General features: G+C 46.1%; 1 protein-coding gene across 1 annotated transcript in view; it reads right to left on the reverse strand.

Annotated features, from left to right (window-relative positions):
- LOC149336221 (uncharacterized) overlaps positions 1-20,916 on the reverse strand; it is a 112,662-nt gene that overhangs the window by 7,078 nt on the left and 84,668 nt on the right. Inside the window, exons 4-8 of the mRNA XM_089552748.1 lie at positions 8,710-8,825; positions 7,125-7,234; positions 6,201-6,279; positions 4,343-4,496; positions 1,445-1,568 (exon numbers count right to left, since the gene is read on the reverse strand). Coding sequence (XP_089408874.1) covers positions 1,445-1,568; positions 4,343-4,496; positions 6,201-6,279; positions 7,125-7,234; positions 8,710-8,825 — 583 coding nt within the window. The remainder of the gene's footprint in view (positions 1-1,444; positions 1,569-4,342; positions 4,497-6,200; positions 6,280-7,124; positions 7,235-8,709; positions 8,826-20,916) is intronic.

Raw genomic sequence — 20,916 nt, forward strand, 5'->3', positions numbered from 1 at the left:
TGCTTGTAGGAGAATACTACATTGCAATCCATTTATAATAATGTCTTATGCGTCATTACAAAGAAAAAAACACGCACGCAAGAGTTAGGTGTCTATACTCCTTTAAGGATTAGCAGGAAAATTGGAAGAACTTTGTCGGTTGAAGATATTTTCAGCTAAAAATAACAATCACTGCCAGGGCATGGCACAAACCTAGCTCCAAACGCAGAAAAGAAAGAGAACGGTGCAGTTGATAGCAGTGTAGAAAGACTTTTTTGTTGCGGTCGCCTTTGAGCCTTCTCATATACAACATTTTCTGCTGCTGCTACTTTCAAAGGTTTCATGCACCCTTTCTTTTCAAAAGAGCCAGGAAAAAGTCCCAAGAAAAAACTGTTACTGTGATCAGCACTGAGCCCCACTGTGCTGTCTTCTCTCCAGCAGTGGGTTCGCACTATCTCTGCTTCGTTGTTTGAGAAATTGCTAAAGGTAACACAGGACAGCATGTACACTTTGGACATTTTTGTCTGCCAAACATTAACAGAACAAAAAATTGGTGGTTTCGTTTCGTGTATTGCAATCACATTTTTTTGCGGATCGGGTATTTACAATTGTCACGGCACTGAACACAAATATAGCACAATCTGCAGTGGCAGGTTTCTGTCAGCGCCACTTCATCAGTGATATGAGATACGCTATGCTGGCCATTTTGATCGCACTTTAGTGACAGAGCTTTCGTTGCACCGCCTATCCTACGTTACAACTTCAACTTAATTTTTTTTCCTCCTCCTGTCGAGTAGTATGATGGATTGACCAATTTAGGAGTAAATAAGGTGGTTGTGTTGAACTGGCACTAGACTGAGTGTCATACATGTATGTGATGAGAGTGCATGCTAGTCATCTGCATGCATGTTTCCTTTAGTTTTGTTAAGAAATGCGTTCCATACTGCTTTCCCTTCTAACACATTGCTTTAGGTAGTGATAGTGGCCGGCTTCACCCCCGCTTCAAGTACATGGTGGAGAGGGGAGAACACTAACACGCGTAACAAGCAGTACTTAGCAAATTAGTGCTCTTTGGTGACCATTAATCACGACATACTGCAGTTATTTTTGAAAAAAGTACTTTAAGGTAACTCAGGGAAAAATCCAGTGATTTTCCAAAATGGTGCAGGGAAAAAATGCCCAAAATAAGGATTTTTTTTCCAAAGGAAGAAAATTTCAGTTGCAGCATGAATCATCACTGAGTGCCAACAGGTGGTGCTATGAAGTGTGGAGCATTGCATTCTTTCAGAGTGCTTGTTTTCATTACAGCTGGTATAAAAGAACTGCAGAAATAAAGAAATTTTTAAGATGTGCTGTCAGTTGCATAGTTAATGCTTTGTTACCTCATAATTGCCGTTTATTTTGCCATGAACTGGAGTGTCACTAGATGCTGGTTTTGGCTGCTTACAGTCGCTGCAGTACTCACTTGAGCTTTCCCCAGGCTCCACCACAAAGACAGATGTAGATGCCATCAGCTGCACTGCGGAGTCACTGTCCTTGATTTGCGGGAGGGACTTGATGCCTCCCTCCGAAGATGCTCCACAGCTGGACTGCAGTTCACAAAGCACAGAAGTCAGCATTAGTGTGGCACATGCTTGCAGGGGCTCCAGCATACACATAGCTGCCTGCTTCATTAATCCTGCAAAGCTTGCAGACCTGCTTGAGCTAGCAAGGCTTAAATGTGTTCCCAAATTATGTGATGCAGGTAATTAAAGGTGCACTGAAGAGGAATCCGAACTTGTCTTTTTGCCGCGGGGACTCGATCTACACGTTCCGAGCATTCTTAGAAACTGCGACTTATTGCCCTGTATGGCCGATTTCCCAAATTAAATCGAATTGACGGCCGGCTCCCGCCCTTTTTTTTTAATTCTGCCTCGTACGGTGGGCGGAGTCGACCAACGCGTGGAGTGCCTTTCACCCAGTCCCGTGGCGGCTTGCCGCTCTGCCATCGGCGGAGTAATACATAGTAGTCCGTAGTAGCAAATAGTCCGCGCGTATTTTTATTTATGCGGGCTTATTTTGCGGCTATATTATCTGCGAATGAAACTATTTATTCATGGAAACCTAAAAAACAAAATAAAGCGAAAGCAAAGCCTCCACGGAGCTGGCTGAAAGGAACTTCACGCGTTGGTCGACTCCGCCCATCGTACGAGGCAGAATTAAAAAAAGAGGGCGGGAGCCGGAGGTTAATTCGATTTAATTAGGGAAATCGGCCACACAGGGCAATAAGTTGCAGTTTCTAAGAATGCTAGGAACGTGTAGATTGAGTTCCCGCGGCAAAAAGACAAGTTCAGAATCCTCTTCAGTGCATCTTTAAGGAGGAACCTTAATTATCAGTAAAATGAAGCTAACTCAGTGATCAGCAAAAATGCATCACATCACCTTTGAAGATTATCTTTCTAGCCATTATTCTTCATAAAACATTAGTTTTCTTTATTTATTTGATCTCCTAGGATGCATACCTTCATTGTTCAGCTTATTTCCATGAGTTTCCAAGTGTGAACAATGTCGTCTAACAGTTTAAAAACAGAAAAATGAACCAACAAAACTGCAAAAACTTGCCACTAAGATGCATCGCATTGAAAAAGAAGGTCCTTATACCTATGCAGCAAGAGCAATGAATTGAGAGAAAAATTCTGTAATACAAAATTATAGCTGTTCACATCTTTGAAGTCATTTTTTATTTTGCATTTTTGTGCCAAACTGCACATTTAGAAAAACTTGTACCGTTTTCATACCACACAGGAAAAATTTACTTTGAAGGTGCTTACTGGACTAAAATTTTGTGAGGAACAATATAAGGTACTTTTTGTGCTCAACTGTTTGCTTTTTTGTGGCAAAAAAGTCCAATTTTAAAATATCAGTAACAACAAGAAAACCAAATTTGCTTTCAAGTTGTGTGATATTTAGAAAAAGTCGTGATAAAAGAACAATCTCTTCTCTTTATCCTGTATGAGGGGCTTTTCCTGGGGTAATTTATGCTGAAAAGTGAGCAAATTACAATTTTTTCTAAAAAGCTACTTTTTCCCAAACTGACACACTCAATAGCCCATTCTGATGCTAACTTTTTTCACACTGTAGATATAAAATTAGAATTTCAGTAAGGTGTTAATGGCATAAAGATGCCACATTCCTAAAAGTTTGATCAAAATTGGCACAACAGCTCAAAGGTAACCTTTCAGCCTCACATCCCCCTGGAAGTGTCCCACGTTGGGACACTATAGGAAAGCTCATAATGTCATAATGTTGCTATGTCTGTCATGATCTACAGATACAATGATCCATTCTTCATTCCTGCATCATGAATAGCTGCACTGTAAGTAGACAGTGGCTGTACAGGATCAGTGACAGCCGCAGCAATCTGCTACTGCCTAAAGCCTGATACACATATTTGGCAGCTTTATTTAGCCAGAAAAGAAACAAAGTTCCAAGGCATCAAAGGAGAGCGTTCCCTGAGTGACAATTCTCACAGCTGGGAAAAACTTGGGATGAAGGGTGTGTTGCACATTACTATTCAACATTACTATTGCACATTACTATTCAACAGACTAGCAAGGGAACAGCAGTTCGCAATTGGTGGCGAGGTGCTGGAAGTAGTAAGAGAATATGTCTGCTTAGGGCAGGTAGTCACCGCAGATCCGGATCATGAGAACGAAATAACTAGAAGAATAAGAATGGGGTGGAGTGCATATGGCAGGTTCTCCCAGATCACTAATGGTAGCTTACCAATATCCCTCTAGAGAAAAGTATACAACTGCTGTATCTTACCGGTACTCACCTAAGGGGCATAAACGTGAAGGCTAGCAAGAGGGTTCAGCTTAAGTTAAGGACAACGCAGGGAGCTATGGAAAGAAAAATGATAGATGCAACGTTAACAGATCAGAAGCGGGCGGAGTGGGTGAGAGAACAAACGTGCGTTAATGACATCTTAGTTGAAATGAAGAGGAAGAAATGGGCTTGGGCAGGGCATGTAATGTGAAGGCAAGATAACCGCTGGTCCATAAGGGTAATGGAGTGGATTCCAAGAGAAGGCAAACGTAGCAGGGGACGGCAGAAAGTTAGGTGGGCGGATGAGGTTAAGAAGTTTGCGGGGATACAGTGGCAGCAACTGGCAAAGGACAGGGTTAATTGGGGAGACATGGGAGAGGCCTTTGCCCTGCAGTGGGTGTAGTCAGGCTGATGATGATGATTAATTACTTTTATCAGTAGTACACTTATGTAGGTGTTTGGTTAGGCAGTCAGTTTGCTCAGTGCTCTCAGACATTTGTTTGAAGCTGTGCCAGTATATCTGGTACTAAGAATGGTAAAAACACCCATGTCTTACCACAGGACAAAGAGAGGACTGGCAGAGGATAATGTCGCACTGAACATTGATTTTGTTGCTTCCTGGGAACCTGAACGTTGATGACACTGTGGCATCTGCAGTGTCTGAAGTCTCGTTGTATTTGAATGCTGACATGAATGATGTCTTGGGGCACCTAGAAGAGAATAATGCAGTCACACAGTTGATAATATGCAATGCCAAAGTTGCTTTGTAAATCAAACAAGGTGGAAAAGAGCCAGCCAGTGCTATTTTGGCATTATGGTCATCTCTCTCATGCTGTTGCCTCTATACTATTGGTTCCCTCACACTGGAAAACTTGAACAAAATCCTGAGTCATCAATTTTTACTAGATGCTCAGTACTTCTGTTTCTGGCATTTGTAGAAACCAAACACTAAATTGTGTTTTGGTGTGGTGGCTCTAAAATAAGCCAAATGCATTCTATGCTGGAAAAAAGCAGTTCAAGATATTTTCAATAAGATTTGGCAGCTTTTCATTCGCAGATTTCAAAAAAAAAAAAGGCATACTTGCATGCATTCAATTTTTGCTGATTCATTACAATCAATATATCGATATATATGTCAAAGAAGTATAATCAATCAATTCTACTTGTTCTTCCACAGTGGTTATGGTGCTCGGCTGCTGACCCGAAAGACGCGGGTTCGATCCTGGCCGCGGCGGTTGAATTTCTTTGGAGGAGAAATTCTAGAGGCCCGTGTGCTGTGCGATGTCAGTGCACGTTAAAGAACCCCAGGTGGTCGAAATTTCCGGAGCCCTTCACTACGGCGTCTCTCATAGCCTGAGTCGCTTTGGGACGTTAAACCCCATAAACCAAACCAAACCTTTTCTTTCACTTTCTTTTCTTCCAAGGAGCAAAAATGACAGCACGAATTTTAACAATCAGCAGGAGCATCACAGAACAGCTAGCCAATTCTCGATGTATGCGCTACAACTGACTAGGGGTGCGCGCAGCTCATGACGAATTTCCTTCATGCTGATCTTGCTTCATTCAGAAAGTCTGTGCCTGCTATACTGATGTGTCGCAGCCTTTAATAAGTAAGTGTCTGAGCAAAAAGAGTGGCCTGATTCACACTCGCAGTGCCTTCTTGTTCACACTGTTCATTCATGTCAAGGAACTGCAGTGAGACCATGCGTTACTGCACTGTTCCTGTCATTGCTTGGCTCAGGTGCCTGAGCGTTAACATCAAAGTTTGTCTACCCTTCAACAGTGGAATTATTTTCAGGTTCCATTCAAAATACAGGATGACTTGAACATAAAAAGAAACCTTGTACCCATGTGGTAATGTGCTTAGAAGAGCCAGAGCAATCTATTTGCTCATTCTCATGAATGTTACTGCACTGAACTTTAGTGCAACACATCTTTCATAAGTGCCAATCCTCTACTTTTATTTTTTCACCTGCAACATGTACAAAATGAGAAGACTTTCATTAGCCCGATGTGCATGAAAACACTTCGGAGGGACACTGAGGCTTCATCCAATTGTTGTTTTCAATAAAAATTGATTTTTTTCTCTGTCTGGCTATGTTGACATTTGTCTAACAGGAAAAAACACATTTTTCACCTTTTCCAAAATTTTCAAAATTTTCATAGCCACTTGATGTTTCCTAAAACTCCAAAGTCACAAGATGCGAAAACGGTTACAAATAAATGCTCAGTTTTTTTTTATTGAAAAGAATTTTTAAATGCTTATACTAGGTTTGTTAAAAGAGCTACTACTGGGGCTAGTTGGAAATTGAAGATATTGGTGAGCGCTATCAAAATACGAAAAAGAAATGAACACACAGGACGAAGCGAAGGTTTGTTAGTAGGAGTCGCAAAGTAATGCAGTGAATACAAACCCATTGGAATCTATGAGCTCCTCTTCACTGGTGTTCGATGCAAAGCTGAAGCAAGATCTCACCACGATGCCACCAGTTTCTGCCGATATGAAAGGTAAATATAAAACACTACAGTTTTAGACATGCTGGCCTAAAAAGAGTGCTGTGTGGTATCTCGTCTCTTAAAAGTAGCTATTCCTCATTTTATTATTTGTTATTGTTGAACGCTCATATTCTCAACATGTAAAAGTGCATTTCAGCAACATAAACACATTGTTCTTCTTCTATACTTTGTAAACATTAATGTCACAGGTGACTTCTTTCGACAGCAATGCCTGTAAGACCTTTTCTCTATGTCAACCCTCAGCTGTGTTGGAAGACACACATGGAAGACCCACTAAACAACTTATTCAGCTGTCTTTTCGCCAAACCAAGCTCTCTGATTGTGCAGAATTCATGAGGGGGCACTTTCATATGTTGCATGCCTAATTTTATTTTTAATGCTGCCATGCCTCCTCTTACAAGAAGCCACATTGACTCAATAGTTATGGTGCTCGCCTGTTGACCCACAAGGTGCTGGTTCAATATCGGCTGTGGCGGTCACATTTTGATGGAGGTGAAATGCTAGGGTCCCATATACTGTACAATGTCAGTGCGCGTTGAAGAACCCCACTTGGTCGAAACTGTCTGAAGTACTCCACTACGGCGTCCCTCATAGCCTTAGTCGCTTTGTGATGCTAAACACCATAAAACCAAATGAAACCTCTTTTTGAAGCCTCTCATCTCCGTTCATATACCTTTATTGTTTCGCACTGTACCTTGTTCTTTAAAAGAGCTAGCTAGGTCGCTACCTGTTATTACAGTGCTCATGTGTATGTTCATCCTCAAAGCATGTTTGCCATGTAGCTAATAAATTACATCTAAATAGTTCATGTGTGCACTTACCACCAGGTCCGTGGGCACTTGCCCTGAGCGTGTAGTGGTGCCCCAGCACAAGTTCATGCACTTTCTTCTGTCCATCCAGGAAGCCCAATGAAACCCTGTAGAGCTCATTCCTGCAAGTTCGCAAAGGCTGCCATTAACCCTGGTTGCATTCAGGAGGAAGCCGTAAGCACTAATGCAGTCATATAGATGGCAACTCAAGCAGAGAGCTGCAAATTTACTTTTAAATCTTATGATGTGGAGAAAAGAAAGGCTTATTATGAGCAAAGGTCTGCTGCAGCAAGGTGTCTGCAACCTGCTTTAAGGGGAAGGGGGAATGAGAGAAGTAGATGTGAAAAATATGTTTTTAATCTGCATGCTAATTTCAAGTCCTGGAAATATCAATATTCTGTTTATATATCAGCTTGATTTATCTATCAGTGGAGAATTTAACTAGATCCAACAGTTTGATGCCATTTAAATTGTTTAGCAGCAAGCCTACTTTTTTTTTATTAGAAGTTAAGTGTAAGTGAAGGCTACCTGTAGGCTGAAAGTGATAACATGCTTTCATATTTGTAAATGTCACACATTGGCCGACTGCACAAGAGACTATGGTATTCAACATAAAGCTTCAAGGAGCAGAGCTGTGCATGCTTCTCCCATGCAAAACTTTTTTGCACTCAATTTTGCACAAAGAAATGGCTTGCATGACTACAAGTTCTTTCCAATACTAGCAGCAACGCAATCAATTATTGCTTGACCAGCGCGTTGACATTGTAGTTCAGGAAAAGACTTTGTAACGATTATGATGCAAAGGTCTTGTATTTAGAAAGACACCTGCGGGCATTGAAAATGAGGCCAGCTCAACATGCAACTCTGCTTTATTCAAACAAGTCCATCTCCCAAGAAAACGAGCCGAGCATGCACAGCACAACAACCGAGACAACCACCGCTAACAATGATTGGCAGATAATTAATAGTGCTGGTGCGAAGGGAAACAGTTCCTCCTGCATCGAAGAGATAGACGTCGTGCTGATGCAATTATCCCCTGGCATCAATAACATGCAAACATCTGAAGCATACATATTGCAATCATCCATTTTTTTTTGTCATAAATCTAAACTGAATGTACCTTAGAAGTACTTCCTGCAGAGTGAGTTGGTTCATGGTTTCAAACTGGCAATGAATTGCACTAACAGAAAAGATAGACAAAGGAGACGAGGTCCATCAACCTTGTCTCCTGATTCTGTCTTTTATGTTGGTGCAATTGGTCGTCAATTTTAAATGACAGTCAGCACCAGATTTGTGTAACGTACTAGAGCAGTGCGCAGCAAACCGTATGAGCTCAAACTGTACAGCCGCTGATGGTTTTCTGGTAACACTCTTGAGTTGTTCTTGCTTGTGGCTCTATGTGGCTCCACTTTTAGGCAGGTACGGAACCTATCCACTGTAGCAAGATGCTGCCTTGTTGGGAGGGTAGTGCACTGCCCAAGTGCTTGGCACAAGTTTGATGCTGAATGCACATGGTTTTAGAAACACAGAAACGGTTTTGAACATTTGAGAAGCAGAATGGAAGACAATGGTTTGAGAATGCAGCAGGGGCACATACCTGGCATTTCGAAAGTTGTTCTTTCCGCAGGTGATGACATAAGACTTGTCATCGGAGAGCTCCAGGGCCTTGTGAACACGAATGGAGATTGCTACTGAGCGCTCCTCTGTGCCTTCCTGCACAAATGGCATGAAGAGTTTCTTCACTATTTTATACCTATGGGCCACTGCTGAGACAAACAAGTATCGAGACACTTCACTCAGCTATTCTCGACTTTACAGTCGATAGAGGTGCTTATTATTCGTGAAATACTGGCAGACAAAGCAGGCACTGTATGCCCTGATGAAATAGCAGAACAAAGTAGCTAAAATGAGGTGGCATACTAGGAGTTGGACTTTTCGGTTTAAACCGAAAAAAAAATTAATCAAAGTATGCAGAATTCACTTTTTGAAATTCTGTTTTAACTGAAAAAGTCAGTATTTTTGGCTTGCAAAACTACTGAATGCCAGTTACACTCACTTAAAGTTGAAAATTAACTAAATAGGGAAGCCAGGGGCATGATGCAACGATGGTATTATAGGATAAGCAGTGCAGTTGTGCGATTTGAGCTATTGCTCTGCTGGCTTACACACCTCTACAGACTGGGAAGCATCATCTCCTCAGTGTATTCTAGCTAGGCACTGTTGCTTCACCATCATCACCTGCTCAGAGCAGTTAATTGGTTAATTTGGTTAATCAAATTCACGCAGGACATTGACACGAAACCGCGAATGGGCATCACGAAAAAGTATGTTTAACTACCACGACGACTGAGCGGCAGTTCCATCGCTGCCATCAACACATATACCACGTGATGCCCAATGCTCACACTCGACGCAGCGTGACAACCCGACTGTAACATGTCAACCTAGGTCTTAGACTTCCGCTTTTGTGGGCCGAATATCTCACTTAACTTGAGTTACTCTTTTAATGATGGTAGCAATTTTTTGTACAAGCATAGATTTTGGAAGCAGTTTGAAAGCGAGATGTGAGGGGCTACTGTAGTGTTGAGGGAATCCACAGCATTGTGCCTTTTCCACCTTCTTCAGTTGATATACTGATGTTCCTGTCTTTTCTTCATCTCCATGCTGCACTTCTGGTGACATCCACTCAGGATACTTTCTCAACGATAAGTAGCATATAGCTGGCATGTGTTTGTAACTGGAAACTCTGGCAGTCATCTCCTCACAATTAAGAATGTTAGTACCCATATGGTGCAGAATGCTTGTATTCTCTATAAAATGTCACGAGTGGTCATGTTTAGTGGATGCTCTTGAGGCATTTGGTGTGGGGCTTAGGGTTGTACAGCTTCCAACTCCAAGCCCTTGTCATGTTGCTTCGAAGCTGGAAACAGAAGTAACAATTTTTTTATTCTGGTGTCTTGCTCACATGAGAGGCATCTTCTAACACACCTGCTTACATTTGCTTTGCCATGCTACGCATTCGTTTTGCTGCCAGAAGACTGCATGTCATCCAAACCAGCATCACAAAGTAGCCATAATGCCACCCACTTCATTTTCTATGCCATTTGTTCCCATGGCATCACGTCACCGCAACTACCTTTCTTCATTGTTAGCAAGCGTTGATAACACAGTTAACTTTGGTTCTATTGTATTAAATGAAATCCAGCTCACTAGAATTGTATAACTGCTTGATTGATCATGTGTTATGTCGTTAATTTCCTGTATTAACCCACTTTCCTTCATAATGCTTCAACCATGAGGGTATATGTAAACAAACGAATAAAATTTACAGTGGTAGGAAAATAAATGCCAGACAACCACCACTAAGCTCAACCAATGTTTTAACGCTATGCTGCATTTACTTTTCCTGCAATGGTCTGAATTCCTGCATGTAGTGCCATGCTGTGAATTTGTAGTGTAAGGTAGATACGCATTCCTGAGAAATTGCGTATGTCCCACAGAACCCTGGCATAAAGCCTTCATGCTTACGTTTTTTTTTCTTTTGCTTTTAGCGCGAAAACATGTTGGGGGAAGGGAGGGGGGCATGTATATGCGCGCGTGTGTACCAGTATAAGACGATGGGAGTCGGGCAGGCAGCACGACGCCAGTCACGCGGGAAGGGCGCCGAATGCGCGGAAGCCCCCGGAGTCACGATCTCCCTTCACCGTGACACTGAAAGCAGCGACGGCGATGCCCTGCCCCCCTCTATCGTTCGCCGTGGCCCAAGGACGCGAGCACAGACGGTGCCCGTTTCGGACACCGGGACACACTCGCCACATCGTGAGTGCGTATCATCCAGCCATGATCCAACACGCTTGGCGCGCGAGCCTCCGCGGACGGCAGGTGTTTTGCCGATACATATTGAGTTGCTCGCGTGTGTTGCGCGCGTGTGCTGCGCGCGTACCTCGGCATCCAAGACCGCGTGTATTGCCAAAACGTCTTTCGATCGGCTCGTTCGCTCGTGTGAGCGCCAAGAAGCTTACTGTGTAGAGTTCGAAGTGAAAAAACTGGGTAATATGCGTTCCTCTAAGATGCAGGGCTCGGGCTTGGCCCCACTGCGCACGTGGAGAAAAAAATTGAAATTTGTTTCGAGAAAAGGAAAGGCGCAGTTTCATTTCCTTGTGGAAACCTCAACCGCGCTGTGGGGAACCGAAGGGAGAGAGAAAGAGGGGCCGTAGAGGAGGGCTTCGGAATAATTTCGATCTACCAGCTGGGGACATTTAACGTGCACTGACATCGTACAGCGCACGAAGGCCTTTCTGCGTTCCCCTTCATCGAAACACGGCCGAAATCTCGGAGTCCTTTATTAGAGACACGGGAGAGAGAACGAGGCCCTCCAGCCAATGGCGTCGACCGGTTGTCGTGACGTAGCCCTTAATCCACTTAATGGAGTATACACACGAAATTTTGGTGGCATGTTTTCTTCTCTACAATGATGCGGAAGACATTGCTACGCATGAATCATGTGGCATTCACCTACGACCACTATTTATAATCGTATTTTTCCTGTCATGCTGTTTCGGTTTCGGTTTCAGCAGCCGAGCAATGGCTGTGACGTCAGTGTGTGGTCGTATGTCACGTGAGGCATGGAAAAACTTCGATATAATCGCTGCTTTATCGTTTTAATTCACTACGGTGCGGAAGGCAGCCTTCATTAAAAGCCACAATGACAACGAATGTGGAAACAGCGATAATATTGCAGTTTTTTTTTATGCCTCACGTGACATAAAACCACTCTTTGACGTCGCAGTGCTCATTTGGCTGTTGAAACCGAAACAGCACGCGAAAGAACATCGGTTATAAATTATTTAGCGGTCGTAGAAGAATACCAGGTGATAGTCCATGTATAATAATGCCTTACGCATCATTATAAACAAGCAAACACGCACCCAAAAGTTAGGTGTCTATACTCTAATTCTTCAACAGAAGAGCCTCCTCCGAGGAGCGTAATTGCCACCTCCGAGGTGGCAACAATCGTTAAGTGATTGACATCGTCCACGGCTGTATAACAGTCAAGTTTTCGCAGCGCTCATAAAAAGCAAATTAACCGGGGAAAATGGCCCTCGACGAGTTGGAGTTTGCATTACCGTATAGTGTAATTACCGTCAGGATGCCAGCGGAACACTCCGCAGTCGACAGATAGGCCGTTGTATTTTTCGAAAGAGGAACGTACTTGTCGATCGGATATCATGATTCACTGCACCATTTTGTTCCACATATCTTATTTGCTTATTTTCTTTGAGAGGACATAAAACAAACCTTTAGATGTTGCTGCCGCGCCTTACCGTTTTCCAGGCGCAAAAAGAAAAACATTTGGGCCCAATAGGGCTTCAGTTGGAATTCCAGATTGGTTCCAAATGTGTATTGGAAAAGAAATGGTTTCAGTTGGAGCCAATTGGACATTCCAATCGGAACGTCCGAACTGGAACTTTCAATCGATTGCCGATACACAGTGGGATCCAACTGGACATTCCAACTGGATGCATTTCAAAACCCCAATTGGACCCAATGGTGTCTTCGCCTGGGTCGTAGCACTACTGTGCACAGAGCTTTGGTCAGGGACCCCGGCTACGCTGATCATATCAAGGAAGAAGAAAAGGTTCGCACTGCAGCAAGCGGAGGCGCCGTCTCCGCGTCACCCTCGAGTAACGCACACGGTGTGGATGCGTGCCCTCAAGCCGCGACCGCGAAGGAACTAGGTCTTCCCTGATCGAAGCGCGAGATTATAAGACACAGGCAACAGGGCGAAAGGCGCACACAGCCACCGCGTCAAAGTAGTTGGTCGCCGAGCGTCGGTGTCGGCCGCCCTGCGTCGCGTACCCTGTCTTCGGTGCGTGCCGCAGTTGATTGTTCGCAGGGACGGTGGGCTAGTGGACTGAGCATCCGCCTCGTATGCGGGAGGGGCAGGGTTCGATCCCCAGTGCCTCTGGGTACTACCCACCGGTTGTCCGATGGGTACAAGCTTTCTGCTGGCCCGGTGCTCGGCTCGGCTGGGTTGAACTGCTTGGTAAATGGGTCTTTGACCCCAACTTTGTAGATTAAAATACCTTGTGCCACCTTGCTGTTTCGCTATGCTGCTCTTGCGTCACTAATAACCATTATCATCATCAAATGAAGAAAGACTGCAAACTATGGGGTTTAACGTACAGAAGCGACATGCGGAATGTGAGATACACCATAGTGAAGGGCTCCGGGAATTTCGACCACCTGGGGTTCTTTAACGTGCACTGACATCGCACAGTACACGAGTGTGCTTTCCCCTTTCATCGAAACGCGATCGCCGTGGCCGGGATTGAACTGATCGATCGTATAGGCTCAGCCGTCTGTGACCCTGTAGTTGATAGGACCTATCTTTTGCTTAAGAGCTGAAAGCGGCAGCGTCTGTGATAAATTACGAGGCTATTCGCATGACCAAGGCCACAAGGAGAGCCCAGCATCAATGGAACACTTCCTTTCTTTTACTGCTCTCGAATAACTTGTCCCCTCGCAACTGTGTCCTCGTTCGTTCGGCCTAGAAAAGCTCTTAATTTTCTATCGAGGGACTTCCATATACACGAATTCGTACTTCGCGTCATAGAGGTTGAACTGGTGACGTCACGTAACCGGGCGCCATCACTGGGCTGGTCATGTGTTGCGACTCCGCAGTGGTTGCATTGTTGTTCTCCATTTTGATACAGTTTTTACTTTGCTTAGGGCCGACGCCCTAGGAAACGGCGGAAACGTCAATAATTCAATTTTTAAGTCTTTTTCATTACAAGTGACCGTGCCGAGATTTCCTTTTCGCTGCTTAAGATCTATATATACATCACTGGCTGTCATGTCTTGGTGGCGCAGCAGTGTCTTCACTTCGGGTGCCTCTATACAGCGCGACGTGGCAGTCAGGCGCTCTGCCTTGAATAGATAAATTCTGTCGCTCTGAATGCAAAATATTGTTATACAAACGACAATCGGTGTCGAGGCTACATCATGCATGCAAACGAAGACACAATCGTACGCATACGACCCAGAGCCGATGTGTTCGGCCTTCCTCTTTGAGTCGTATACGACGAGACGTCCGTGCCCTCCTCCTTCCGACGGAGCGCCTCAAGGAAAATGTATGCAACCTTCGAGTGTCAGGAAATAGCGGGAGCGGCGCGCGTATAACAAGTCGCACTTACACGGAACGCGGAAACCACTTTCCGCGTCGCAACACATCTATACAGAAGCCGGTGCGCGACCGCTTGTTCAGTACAGTCTGTAAACGTATATAGGTACACAGTGAACACAAACTTCGCGAAACCGGAGCGCAATGCCAGACAAGGGCACAGGAGAATGCAGGAACATGGTGCAAACTTTCAGCAAGTTTTAATGAAGAAAAAAACGTTGCTATAGCAGCATCCACCCCAATAGAACAACAGTTTTATTAGGTATTAATTCCGCGGTAATTTCGTATTGCTCGCAATAACTCCTGCGACTATTTCAGAGTTGCATGCCGCCGCGGTGGCTACGTGGTTATGGCACTCGACTGCTGACCCGAAAGACGCAGGTTCGATTCCGGCCACGGCGGTGGAATTTCTATGGAGGCGAAATTCTAGAGGCCCGTGTGCTGTGCGATGTCAGTGCACGTTAAAGAACCCCAGGTGGTCGAAATTTCCGGAGCCCTTCACTACGGCGTCTCTCATAGCCTGAGTCGCTTTCGGACGTTAAACTCCAAAAAACAAACCTATTTCCGAGGTGCATGTCTTTCAGTGCGTGCTGCATGAAACAATACACAATGCGGGATCTCTGCCTTTTTTTTTTACCTAGATATTATAAAATTATTTTACTTTGTTCAATAGGGTACAACTTAACCCTTTAATAAAACGGCTGTTGGCAACGACGGCCCACAGGATCGATGTCGTAATGATCATGGTTTTACAGAACGAAAAGACAGGATAACAAGGACAGGACACAACAGTTCGTTTTGCGCTTCAGTAACGCGTCTTCCTTGTCCCTTACCTGCTGCTGCGCTGCGGTTTCGCCAGCAGTGAACCAACAAGCCCAATTTTGTACGTTATATTAGAACACAACCTAAAAAAAACAGCAGTTGGTAACAACGGGCCAGAGTCCGCGGCGTCCGGTATTACTCCGCTGACCACTCACAACCGTAAACGAAGTCTGCTTTTTGATATTTGACTATATCAAGCAAGCCACAGGCACCAAAATGTTTGACCTTATAACTCCATTTCGTCGTTAGCATCGAGTTCAGGTCACAAGAAAAGCTTTAACAGCGGACTACTTTTTGTCATGGAAGAATTCTGTGTGGCTGCCACTGCAGACTTAAGTTGTATCGGACTATAACATACTGCACAAAACTAGTGTGCAGAACTGGACACGCCGCGGCTCTCTCTCTCTCTCTCTCTCTCTCTCTCTCCCCCCCCACCTTCCTCCCTCCCAGCGTTGGCCGCGGCAGCGTCGACCTCGGGACCGAGACAAGCGGTACTTGTCCGTCGTCTCACGCCTCGAGAAAGGTCACCGCGTCCGTGCACAACAGTGCCATACGTGCGTCGCGTCCTCCCAGTTGAAGCACCCTTGCGCGGTGCCTGATTGGCTGACTGACAGCTGCGAGCGCGGGCCGAGGTCAAACAATGTACCCTCCGCTGCTTCGTCGTCGGCGTCGAACGTGCGAGCACGCTCTCCTGACGTTAAGCCGCCTCCACTTTGTGACGCCACGGTTGCGGCAGTTAGCCCGAGCGTGGTTCATTCTGGTTAGCGCCGATCGAGGTCTCCCGGCCTTTATTCGCTCCTCCCTCTCTCGTTGGTCTCATAAAAGTGATGGATAAACGCCTCCGTCTGACACAACCGGCGCCGCGCCTCGACGATGGGGTGAACTGACTCGTTAGCGCCGAACGGAGCTCGAGGTCACGTGTTCGACTCCCGGCAGAGTCGGCAAATGCGATCTGACGCGGGCGATGGAAATATGAAAAAGAACAAGCGAATATATAATGAAAGAACAGCGGGTGGTAGAAATTATTACGAGGTCCTTCTATTTACCGGGACTTGGGCAGCATACCCTGCACCTGAAAGGGAGTGCACTAGAGGAGAGCTTTTACTCCCATATAAGCTTACACGCGTTTAGAATGCACTGTACTGCACAGTACTGTGATATGATGTCCTTTGCTGTGCAAGCGTAGTACACCGAATCAGGGCACCGAATTCCCCACACTGAAACCTTAATTTGCTCTCTCTCGCCGCTGATAAATGCGCCGTCGGTTCTGTTTCGCATTCCCGCCTTCCTTCCTTGGCGATTTTGGGTATGACGCAGACTTGTAGCAGTCCGGACCTAATCAGGCAGCGAAATACCGGTTTAGCCTCAGGATGTGAAACCTCTTTACCGCCACAGCCAGAAGGCACGGACGTCTGTTTAAGATTGATGTCGATTTCCATCGGAGGGCCCAGCCGATGTGGGGTGTCAATTCTATAGCTTCGCTACCCACTTCGCAGTGTCTGGGCCGGTCTGCAGATAGCGAAGGTCTTCACATTCGTTACCGATGTGTAACAGCAAGCATGCTGCAAAGCTACGTACAAGAAGGGAGGGGGAGGAGGAGGAGGTTGCCTTCAAGGTCAAGCTGGGTGTCAGCGATACGGCAGGGCAGCCTGAGAGCTACTCAAGTCACGTGTTTATAAACGAAACCGATGCTTCTGGCATGCTTTCCATCGCTTTCCTTCTGCGTAGGCTCCCTGACCTCTGGCGCGTCTCGAACATTTATCCTCTTGTTATGGAACTTTTCCGGCGGTCACACTTTAAGTTCTGTAGTTCGTTTTCTTCCTTCACGTGCGCTCAATTTTTAGCAGACATGCATCATGGCGAACAGAACCGTGGCGCTTGTCGTAGATAATGATCAGGTGTGTATAGTATATGGTTGCCATAAACGATCCCCCCCCCCTACCGCGAACATCGCTGTTGAAACTGGCATCCCGTCACAGACTCCTTTAAAACCCGATTCCAGAGCGCCGTTTGTTGGGAGAGACCGCGCCCTGATGGATTGGACTCGTTGTGTGCAAGACGACCTCGCCGAATAGATAACAGCGCGAGATAGTGGAAGCAACCATCGCCTTGATGTCGGCTCTTCAGCGGCTTCTCTCGATCGAGGCCGGCTCCTAAGTTTTCTTTGTTTTTTTTTTCATCTCTGGTGAAATTTATAACGCCCTCCTCAAACGCTTTCATCGGGTTAAGCGGTGTCGTGCGACTTGGGGGAAATTATACCCAGAACTCCCAGCTTCTTAGAAGCGAAATCACACCGAGAGTTGTCGTGCCTCGAACTGCGCATGCGCTCTTTAAAGCGTAATACATGCGAAGCTGGCATCGTTCCAGGCGTGTGTACTTTTAAATTACGCATTCTTTTTTTTTGCTGAGATGGTATCTTCCTCGACAAGCGACGTAACATACATGTGTGCGCCTCCATACTCTGGAACTTCCAATATGTTCTCTTTCACTGCTGTTCTTTTTTTTTCTTCTCTTTCTTTTACTTCCTCTTTCTTTTTTCGTTCCATCCGAGCGAGCGAGGCTCTCTAGAAACACGACTCGGACGCGGAGCATATTATAATTTAAAATCTCGAAGCCGGCGGCTAGACAAGTCGGGACTGATTTCTCATCGCGTCGTTGCGTGCATGCATTTGCGCTCGTTGCGCCACACAGCGGCCGTCGCCGGCCCGACAGGCACGCATGCATCACTCAGGCGCCTGACTGAGGTTCTGTATGTGTGTGCGTGCACTGACGGCGCTGTGCGACACATGTCGCGGATCGGCCTCCGTAACGCGGCAGCCTTGAAAAGAAGGCGCGACTGGCTTTGAGAAGATACGCGGGCGCTGGGGCGTGGGTGGCACCGATATAGGCGCAACACATCGAAGAACTCGTTTCGCGAGATTCCGCGGATATACAGCTGGCTGTAGAAGAAATGTGATGCACGGTGACTCGTTCGGATGGAGCCGAGCTGAGTAAAACGCGCGCGCGCACATATCTGTGTTTTGGTACGAGTTCCTGGCGTGTTTGTCGTGTTGCTTAGTCTCGAACAGTGTTCGATAATATTAGTACACGTGGATCCCGCAAACAAACGAAATATACTGATTCTTTCCATGATTTCAACACTCAGCGCCATGAAAGACTCGCAATATCTTGCGCTTCGATCCTGTCGCTAGTGGTACGCTTCGACCTTGGAGGTGGCGAGTTCGAATAATAGTGGTTTTGAGAAAAGTAAATGGCGCACTGTCTCACATATCGATGGACACCTCAACCGCGCCGTGAGGGATGCGAACAAGGTGAGAGTGAAAGAAAGACAGAAAGAGTTGCCGTAGTGAAGGGCTCCGGAATGATTTCGATTACCTGGGGCCCTTTTATGTGCACTTATATCGCACAACATACGGGCGCCTTTTGAGCCCATCAAAACGCTCGAATTCACGAAACGCCCCCCCCCCCCCCCCCCTTTTTTTTTATTTTTCAACGCAGGAAGTCCCAGATATGGATGGCTAAGATATAACTGCCCCTCAAAAACTCACCCATTAAACTGCCTCTCCCACCTGAAGGTGCCAGCATTGATCAGGGGGAAAGAAAGCAGCTCTCCAGCCCCATCTCAAAACCTTTGCTTATCGAAAGGGGTGAAGTTGAATAGGTTAACCAAGTGGTGGAATGCAGTTACGTTGTACAGGATAAGAACTTTTCTTATTCCGCAGAAAGGAAAAAAAGGCGGTTAGGCAAAAGACCGACGCTTCCCATGTGCATTTGCTCGTGTTTTGCAGGCTAGCAAGGACGTCCGAATTTGCTGAGCCATGCCGTATGCGAATTTATACCTTTACTCAAAACTCTTCGTGCCACATGGCTTCCTTTGGGCAGTTTAATGCTCCCCTTATGGCTCCCCTAAAGGCCTTGGATAGTTAGTACAAATCGTACTGCTAAGGTTTACAACTTCAGGAGTTCTACAAGTGTTCCACTACCTATTCGAAAAACAAACAGCGTGTACTGAACACCTTTTATCAAGCCTATACTTTTATGTGTGTGATGATGACAATGAGCCTCTCCCTCAATATGGCGCCTGGTTCGGGGATTATAGGAGGCATATAAAACTCCCCTTAACGTTACGCAGAGCTTCTTGTTCGTAGGAGCGGCAAGCTGAAAAAGTTGATTTTCATTAAGACCCATGGACCTTAATTGCTTCTTGTCCAGCGCAGGAGTATATCAAACTACACCTGATTATTTCCACGGCAATGGCGGCCACCCCGAATACCCATTGTTTCCGTCATGTCTGCTGACAACCATCGGCTTAAGCAAATGCAACATAACACGTTCAATTCCAACGGTCTGCATAGCGCTGCAACCTATCTGCGTGGCGGAGGCGTTCCTTCGCTGACAAAGCCTTTCCGGACCGATGAGTGACGCCTTTTGTTTTTCCGAACTCTCGAAGGTTCGTTTTTCCTTCGCCTCGCGCCATCTGTCATCACCTGTGGCGCGCTCTCGAGCTGGAAAAGCGCGAAGGGAAAGAAATGCACAGAAAAACGAACACCAGTGAGAAAAGCGTCGATTTGTGCCACGGGGCCACAGTCCCGCTGCTCGTGCTGTATACGATAGCTGCGAAGGAGAGGAAAAGGAATCGTGACTCGGCTTCGCTACAGAGAATCGCACGAGGAACGGAAAAGAAGAGGGGGGGGGGGGGGGGGGGGAGACCCGCCTAGTACAGTGAGCAAACAAGAGAGCAAGATAAAATGGATCGACCAAACAACAACGACGATCCGATCAAAGAGAGAACAAGAAAAGCGAGGCATAGAAGAAGTAGAAAAGAAGGATGGCCGTAAAGCGAGTGAGCGTGCTCGGACCCGTATCATAGCTCGCGCGTGTGTCTGTTCGTCGAAAACAATGAAAGACCTCCCCTCCGACGCACACTCCTTTCGCCTGGAAATGCCGCGAAGTTTCTTTTTATTTCTTTCCTTCTTTCATTTCCCTTCCTTCTCTCCTCCGCGTCACGCCGAAGCCAACGCGGCGGACGAACCCGTGCAGAGAGAGGCACGGCGCTTTTTCTGAGCGTGCAAGGACGCCCGAAGGAGGCATTTGGCGCTGTGTACAGCAGCATGCCTGCAGCGACCAACCAACGCGGTACCTTGGTTCCACTGCGCTTTTTCTCTAAGCCCTCTTTCGCTCATTCCGCCTTTCTCTCTCTCTCTCCTTCTCTTTGAGCTATTCCTGTTTTCCCTTTGTTCTGAGCTGCGCTTAGACTACTACTACCGCTGGCTCCGGAACAACGCCCATCTTGACGACGCACAGTATGGCAGGCGTGCGCGCCGCCGCGGTTTCGTAACAGGCCGTTTTACCCATTGCTGCGTTTGGCTTTCGAAGAGCCGCGGGACGGGTGCAGAGTGCTTTCTTTTTGCAACTTTTTTCTTTGGCCGCCCGTACTGCCGCGAAAATTGTTTTCGGAGTGCACTGCTAACGCTAACTGCGTGATGTCTAAGCACGCGCGCACACAAAATGTGCCTGACGCGAAGGGCCTTTTTGTAGCTCTTTTTTTTTCTGCGGGGACTAAAAGTCGTATGCGTTTCGCGAGCGCGCAGAGAACTGCTGGCCTTGTTTTCACCTCCGCCGCGTCGCCTTTCCCGTTCGTGTGAAACGCGACTGCGTGGTGCACGTATTCCCGCTGGTTGTAATTCCCCCTTTGTGTTTGCGAGCAAGGAAAAAAATAGTCACGGAAAACCAATTCGATTCATGCGGAAAAGTATGCGTTAGCATTACTATCCCCCTCCAACGGTGGCGGGTGGCGTT

Source organism: Amblyomma mixtum, chromosome 7 (assembly GCF_055824585.1).
Source record: "Amblyomma mixtum isolate Tamu chromosome 7, ASM5582458v1, whole genome shotgun sequence".
Lineage (NCBI taxonomy): Eukaryota > Metazoa > Arthropoda > Arachnida > Ixodida > Ixodidae > Amblyomma > Amblyomma mixtum.